The 7749-nt window shown below is 45.9% G+C and overlaps 1 protein-coding gene across 1 annotated transcript; it reads left to right on the forward strand.

Moving 5' to 3' along the window:
- The first annotated feature begins 1120 nt into the window (after window positions 1-1120).
- LOC138838716 (RNA helicase aquarius-like) lies at window positions 1121-6234 on the forward strand. Its single transcript, XM_070038063.1, has 5 exons — window positions 1121-1314; window positions 2273-2358; window positions 4413-4587; window positions 4870-4983; window positions 5737-6234. The coding sequence occupies exons 1-5, from the start codon at window positions 1180-1182 to the stop codon at window positions 6022-6024; spliced, it is 798 nt and encodes a 265-aa protein (XP_069894164.1). The 5' UTR covers window positions 1121-1179; the 3' UTR covers window positions 6025-6234.
- The last annotated feature ends 1515 nt before the right edge of the window (window positions 6235-7749 follow it).

A 7749-nucleotide genomic window follows, 5' to 3' on the forward strand; every position in this document is an offset into this window, starting at 1 on the left:
ATCCTCAGGCTGCGTAAGTCCCTACAGTCTTTGGTGCGTGGGAAGGTTTGTTGTGGGCAGTCTTCCTGCAGTGACAATTTTGTATGGCCTGCAAACATTTAGACATCCACATGGCCACTGGCTTGACAAAAGTCCCACACTGCTGTACTAGACATGTAGACCAACACTGGCTACCCAGTCCTACAAGTAAGCCGCGTGGGTAGAGAGAATTGGAAACATTATGACCCAAAGCTAAGAGTGCACTTACTCACGTGGTACGTTTTAAGAACCGGTGTGAGAAGATGAGGTATGCAAGGTGCATAGAGATAGAATTTTCATTGTTTCCTTGTCACTACTTGATGTCTCATACAGAGAATGATAGAGAAATGACTTGAGGCCTCATTGCATTAATCTTTCCAAAAATACCAAATCGTAGAGACTGGATTTCACCTCCAGCTTTTTATGGTCATTCCATGATTCACAATTTTTTGTTTTTCCTGTCTTGCGAAGAACTGTGTCACCAACACCTGCAGAAATAGCACATTTTCCTATTGCCTTCACCTGAAATCCATCTTAATCTGTTTATGTTCTCACTTGATATTGTTGCCTCATCTACTATTTAGATTTTGTCTCTACTGAGCTGTAGGTTCATCTTCAGCGGTGAGCCAGACCCTGCCTCATAGGAAGCGATCTTCTAGATAAGATGGCAGCTGTCAGGAGGAGCAGAGCAGACAGAGCATAGAGAAAACAAGCAGCAGTGTGAGAAAGCAGCTGAGGCTGGGCACTGCTGGAACAGGTCTTAGACTGGGTTTTGTACTGGCTTCTTGGGTGTGACTTTCCGGGTGGAAGTGCAGTTGCAGTGCGTGAGGTGTCACTGGTCTTACTGTGGTGGTCCCATGTGGTGGTCCCACATCCATATCAGCCCTGTAACTTGGTGGTCCCATGTGGTGGTCCCACATCCATATCAGCGCTGTAAGCTGGTAACTTTTGTGCAAGTGCCAGTGTATTAGCCTAGAACAGGATTGCCCTTTTCATGCCAGTGTCTTGAGTCCAGGTTAACTTTTGGCTTCTTTAAGTATGCTCAGCACCCAGGTTGTACCACACAGGCCATTTCTATAAAGTAGAAACAAAAGCTTACCCAGTGTGGCTCTGCTTGTGTTCCAGAACCTCGGGGAGGCAGAGTACGTGGTTGCGCTGTTCATGTACATGTGCTTGCTAGGCTACCCGGCAGACAGAATCAGTATTCTAACTACATACAACGGGCAGAAGCACCTTATCCGCGACATCATCAACAGACGGTGTGGGAATAACCCGCTCATCGGGAGGCCAAACAAGGTGAGGCACTCTGAGAATGGAACATTGCGAGGAGTCTGTGTGCTGTCCTTCACTGCATGGCCTTGTGTCTCCACTGTTCTCTCAAGTAAGGGAGAAGATGAAGTAAGGGGGGAAACTTACAGTTCTGTGACAGCTCATACTTTCAGCCACCGCACCGAATGTTTTTAGTACTAATAATTAGAAGCCTATGTCTCTAAAACGTTTATTGTAATTTAGAAATATGAACTAGGTAAGTTTTTTTTTCCCCCAAGGATATAATTTTTACTTTTTAGGAGGAAGAGTTGAGTTTTTTGTTTTGCCAGTCCTGGAGCTTGAACGCAGTCCCTAAGCTTTTGCTTAAGGCTAGCATTCTACCATTTGAGCCACAGCTTCACTGCCAATAATAATTTACAATTTGCTGTAACCTTGGAAAATAATGTAGCCAGAAAAATGGAAGAATTCTGGATGAGATGGAACTTGAGGTATAAAAAGTTGAGTAACAAAAACAAGGCATGAAGAAAGAGCAGACAGTTGCTGTGAGATACTGGGGATGTATGTATGGTAGACAACAAACTACTTTCCTGAGGGTTAAACTGACAGACCAGTTATCTATGAAGTTAATCATCCTTGCTGGTACTCTGCACATTAGCAAAAGTGAAGGTTAAGACAGGTGCTGAATGTCTACCTAAATGTGTGATTGGATAGCATTCAACGGTCTGTTGTGCTTTTGAAGATAACACTACAGGGACTGGAAGTTGGCTCAGTGCTACGTAGAGCGCTTGCCTTGCATGCATGAGGCCCTGGGTTCGATTCCTCAGCACTATATAAGCAGAAAAAAGCCAGAAGTGGCGCTGTGGCTGAGGGACAGTGCCCAAGTCCAGAGTTCGCTCCCCACGACCGACAAAAAAAAAAAGAAAGACAGACGCTCCCCACGACCGACAAAAAAAAAAGACAGACAGTAACACTTCATTTCCCATAGGTGACTACCGTGGATAGATTTCAAGGCCAACAGAATGACTACATCCTACTGTCTTTAGTGCGGACCAGGGCAGTGGGCCATCTAAGGTGAGTAGAAAAAGCTCTCAGGATTTTACTGAACTGGACTTCAGATTCCTGTGTGGTTAGTTCATCAGTGCCACTGTCACTGTTTCTTCGTTTACATTCAGACAGTGTTTTGTCATCAATCATAATGAATCTACCCTGTGTCTGCTAGGATCTTATCAGAAATTAGAGATGACTGGTAAAAGTCTCCTTGGAGTAGATTTTTCATGGTACAGGGTTTCGAATTGCTCTCCACACAAGGTCCTTTAGCTTCAGTGTTCAGAGATAAAGGCAGCCTTTGTTTTTTTAAGAACTATAAAAACAATCTATTTTAATCCCTTACTGTGATATGTGTTGGAGACTTGACAGGGATAACAGTGATATATTATGTGTTGGAGACTTGACAGGGATGACATTCTCATATTACAAAGGAGCCACTTAATTTCATTTATTTTCTTGTCCTGCATTTCCAGTTTGTTATTTAACTTTAACTAGTCTCTCCCCTAACACTGATTAAGGTCTGTGTGGAGTTTGCAGTAGTGATCAGATCAACCTCTTGTCAGGAAGATTAACTGTATGGAAGAGGAAACTGTACTCTTGAAGCCATGTTTTCAGAAGTTGCTTCAAGATGATAGCATTCGAATACGTAGCTTCCTTCTTGTACATTGTCAAGCATGTGCATTAGTTTCATAATAGCTATGGTAATTAAAAACTCACTGTGCTTCCTAATACTTGCCTTTCTCAAATTCTAGACCCCTATTTCAATAACACTGCATATCCAAAAAACTTTTTTTTTTGGGGGGGGGGGGGACAGTCATGGGGCTTGAACTCAGGGCCTGGGCGCTGTCCCTCAGCTCAAGACTAGCACTCTGCCACTTGAGCCACAGTGCCACTTCCAATTTTCTGGTGGTTAGTAAGAGTCTCACAGACTTTCCCACCTGGGCTGGCTTTGAACTATGATCCTCAGATTTTAGCTTCCTGAGGTAACCAAGATTACAGGTGTGAACCACCAGCACCCAGCTAGCATATCTAAATATTCTTAAGAACACCTTATTCAAATAACTTGATCTTACCAATTTGCCAAAATTTTCCTTTGGAAGAAGTGCAGATTCTGGCAGGGGGTGTACCTGTCATACTTCTGGTCTCTCAGTGCCTTCGGTCTAGGTGCGCTAACTAGAATCTCACCACATAGACTGAATCTTGCCTTTTGCAAGCAGGAAAACATTGTGTTTATTGTAATCAAGAGAGCCTACATTTTGTTGTACGTGTTGAATAAGAGCTTTGCTGAGGTAACACTGCGTAGACCTTCACAATTCACCTTTCTTATTTATGTCCTCGTTGCAGTGGGGTTTGTGAGTTAAGAAATTATGTAATGCCAGGTGCCAGTGGCTCACGCCTTTAATCCTAGCTACTCAAGAGGCTGAGGATTGCGGTTCATAGCCAGGCTGTGAGACCTGCAAGTGGCGCTGTAGCTCAAGTGGTAGAGCATTGCCTTGAGCTGAAGAGCTGAGGGACAGCGCCCCATGATCCACAAAAAATATCATCTGTTGAATCATGTTTTTGTTGCTTAAGCAAGAAGTTGTGTACTTACCAGTGATCACTCCTCACATTGCGTTCACCTTTTCTGGCTGCTTCCCTTGAACGGAACCATACAGCACCATTTGGCACTGAAGGAACGGGAGCCAGTAGAGGAGGGGGCTGACCCACTGTCTCAGTGGCCAGAACTGCAAGAATACATACATAGGGTTACTTGGATTTTTGTCAGTCTGTTTGTGATTTCTTTCCTCACCCCAAAAAACTAGTGATAAATGACTAAGTTCAAGAAGTTTTCTTGTTTGTGCTGAGCCTGAGCTACTTTGGCTCATGAGCCACAGTTCTAGCCTTTTCTGAGTAGTTTATTGGAGCTAAGGGTCTACCTGACTGTCCTGCATAGACTGGCTTGGAATGGAAATCCTCAGATCTCAGCCTCCTGAGTAGCTAGGATTACAGGCGTGAGCCACCAGCGTATGGCTCATTTAGTAAGAATACTTAGTTGGATCTGTCATGGAACTGAAGGTGGGTTGTTTTTGCTCCCGAAGGGATGTCCGTCGCTTAGTGGTGGCCATGTCCAGAGCCCGACTCGGGCTCTACATCTTCGCCAGAGTCTCCCTCTTCCAGAACTGCTTCGAACTGACCCCAGCTTTCACACAGCTCACCGCCCGCCCGCTCCATCTGCACATCATTCCTACAGAGCCGTTCCCAACAGCCAGGAAGGTGAGCCTTGGAAAGTGCTTCAGTACTTCCTCTCTGAATGACCTTGGTGCCTCTTTGGAGTATGCTCACAATTAGAATCTGCTGCTTTAGACCATGTTGAAGTTCTCTTGTGTGCACTCCTGTTCTCCCTGTAGACAGCCCTCCCTGTACGCAGGCAGAGCCAGTGGCTTCTGTGACTTTAGACAGGATCGCCCATCCCCCGTGGGGTTGGCAGCCAGTTCTGTGGAAAAGTTTGCATCTAGGTTTTCTCACTAGCAGTTGCTTCCTCTGTCTTCCTTCTAGAATGGAGAGAGGCCACCTCATGAAGTACAGATCATAAAGAACATGCCTCAGATGGCAAACTTTGTGTACAACATGTACATGCATTTGATACAGACCACACATCACTACCAACAGGTAAGCTTGCTCACGTGCACTCTTGAGGGCACCTGTTTTCTATGGGAGCAGCAGATGCTTAGAGCCGAATTTGAGTTTTTTTGTTGTTGGTCATGGGACTTAAACTCTGGGCCTGGGCACCGTCCCTCAGCTGAAGGCGAGAACATTCTACCACTTCAGCCACAGCACCACTTCTAGTTTTTCTGGTGGTTATTGAAGAGTCTCACAGACTTTCCTGCCTGGGCTGGCTGTGAACCACGATCCTCAAATCTCAGCCTGCTGAGTAGCTTACAAGAGTGAGCCACTGGCACCCGGCTTGTATTTGATGTCTTAAACCTGTAAATATATATGAGTTGTTTATTGTCTTACAAGTATTTCATCCTAGTAATGCGATTTGGGGTTTCATTTTTTTTTTCTTTTTTGTTGTCGTGGGGCTTGAACTCTGGGCTTGGGCCCTGTCCCTCAGCTCTTCAGCTCAAGGTGAGCACTCTACCACTTGAGCCACGGCGCCACTTCCAGTTTTCTGGTGGTTACTTAGAGATAAGAGTCTCATGGCCTTAGCTGCCCAGGCTGGCTTTGAACCATGATCCTCAGATCTCAGTCTCCTGAGCAGCTAGGATGACAGGTGTGAGCCACCAGCACCTTGCTTTGGTTTTTTTTTCAGACAGGATGACAGTCCAGGTTATCTCAAAAATAACCAGAGTAAAAAGAGAGCTGGAGGCATAGTTCAAGTAGTGGAGCACCTGTCTAGCCTGGGTTTGTCTTTTTTATTAGACCTTCTTACAACTGCCACCTGCCATGGTAGAAGAAGCTGAGGAGGTTCAGACCCCAGACGTGGAGTTGGAAACTGAGGAAGAGGCCTTGGCTGCTCAAGGTGACATCATCCCCAGCCCAACAGATGCCAGCTCCAGCAAGGAGACCCTGGCCCCTCAGCCCGAGGAGCCCCCCTGTCAGGCAGAAGCCGACTCTGCTCCTGTGGCAGGAGGCCCCTCCCAGGGTCCCGCCGAGCCCCGACTGGACCCCCCAGCTAACCCTTCTGAGGAGGGGGCGTCCAAGGACTAAGCACTTCTTGAATTTTATGCTGCACAGCTGTCATGGCACACCTGTTCAGTCCTTATTTCTGTGACCTGATCTCTCCCTGTCTTGTATATATGTATATCAACAACTCGGATTTCATTTGTTCAGTTACAAGGGCAAATAACCTATTCCTTTGATATTTGTTCACTGAATTTTCTATAATCACACATTAAAATGATTTTCTATAGAATGAAATCAGACTCACGGTTTTGGTGAACTCTAGAAGAAAAGACCGAAGCCACTGGAGTTAGCCATGAACAGCCTGGTGCAGGCGTCCGAGGTAACAAATTGTATTCTCTGAGAAGATGAGCATGACGCAGTCACCACAGGTCCCGCTGGTCTGCCAGAGTCCAACTGTGTCTGCATTCGAACAGCCCAGCTCACACCTATGAAACAAGGCCAGAAAATAGGGCAGTTTCTCCTCACCAAGGTAGAATCAGGTACAGGAACAGGTTTGTCATTCAGCAGAGTGCTACAGGCAGTAAGTGCATTTGGACTTGACTCCTGTGGGCAGAGTCCCTGAGTCTGTCGATTTAGTTTTGTTGGTGCATCACCACCTACGTGGAGATCTCAGGTCAAAGACGTTTCAGACAGAGCAGGTAGAAGTACAGGACCCAGCAGTGGAGGTGTATGTAGTTAGCAAACAGCAGCAAGAGTGGTGTGGACCAATCTAAACCCGTCTGAACCAAGTCCTCATTCAAGTGCTTCCTGAGCACACTGCTCTGAGCAGCACTGTCCCACATCTGAACGCAGCCACGGGGGTAGGGTAGAACAGTGAATGACCTCAGGACCCTGGGAGCATGGTGCCAGCATCCCAGAAACAGCTGGCTAGATGTGGGATGGGGGGTGGGGGGGCTGTGTGAACCTCTGGTCCGCCAGCTCTGGCCCTGGACATGTAGGCCCAAAGCTGTTGGGAATGCAGGTGGTTGGTACCAGGGTAAAGATCCAGCCTGGCAGTCTGTCACAAACATGGGAAAGCAGGTGTGGGCATGTGTACGGGGAAACGGCACTCACCACATTATTGTAATTTGTGGATGTATGTCATCAGGCTAAGCAGGAGGAAATGAAGCGTTGCTGCATGACCACTGTTCTTGGGAAAGATGGGTTTTCCTCTGCCCATTGCAGATACAAATTATGATACCTGCAACCAAAACAAGTGGACAATGAGGCCGGCAGTTTTCTCAAGTGAACCATTTCACAGCTGCCCATCACTGGCCGCACTGCTTCATTCTAGACTTTTCTACCAAACTGAAAAGCAAATTTAGGTAGAGATGCAAATCCTTGGCCAAAGGTATTAAAAGATGGTGGATTTCACTGGGCTGGAGGCCAGAGAATTGCTGTTAAAATGTGGCACAGAATTTTTTAAAGGAATTTAAGTTTTTTTCTTTTTCAAAAAAAAAAAAAAGCAAACCAAATTGAGTTGTCTCCTTCACACTTAATTGGCAGAATAGGGGGCCGCAGTCCAAAGTCAGTTGATTTAGGTCATAAATGATAGCGTCTCAAATTCAGGAACTTTCTGTTTAATCTGGGCTCGGTACCAATAGGTATGGAAGTCTTTCAGACTAGTGTTCCTGCTGCTCTCCATCCTGTTTTTCTTGAATATGTCATGATTTGGGAGTCTATTTTTAAAAGTACACCAAGAAAATGAGCATAAAATGGAGCCATGCAAGCGCTGAGATTTCTTTCCTGCAGAGTGCTGAGTCGTAAGAG

The sequence above is a fragment of the Dipodomys merriami genome, unplaced genomic scaffold (assembly GCF_024711535.1).
Source record: "Dipodomys merriami isolate MVZ:Mamm:240054 unplaced genomic scaffold, mDipMer1.0.p SCAF_2892, whole genome shotgun sequence".
Classification (NCBI taxonomy): domain Eukaryota; kingdom Metazoa; phylum Chordata; class Mammalia; order Rodentia; family Heteromyidae; genus Dipodomys; species Dipodomys merriami.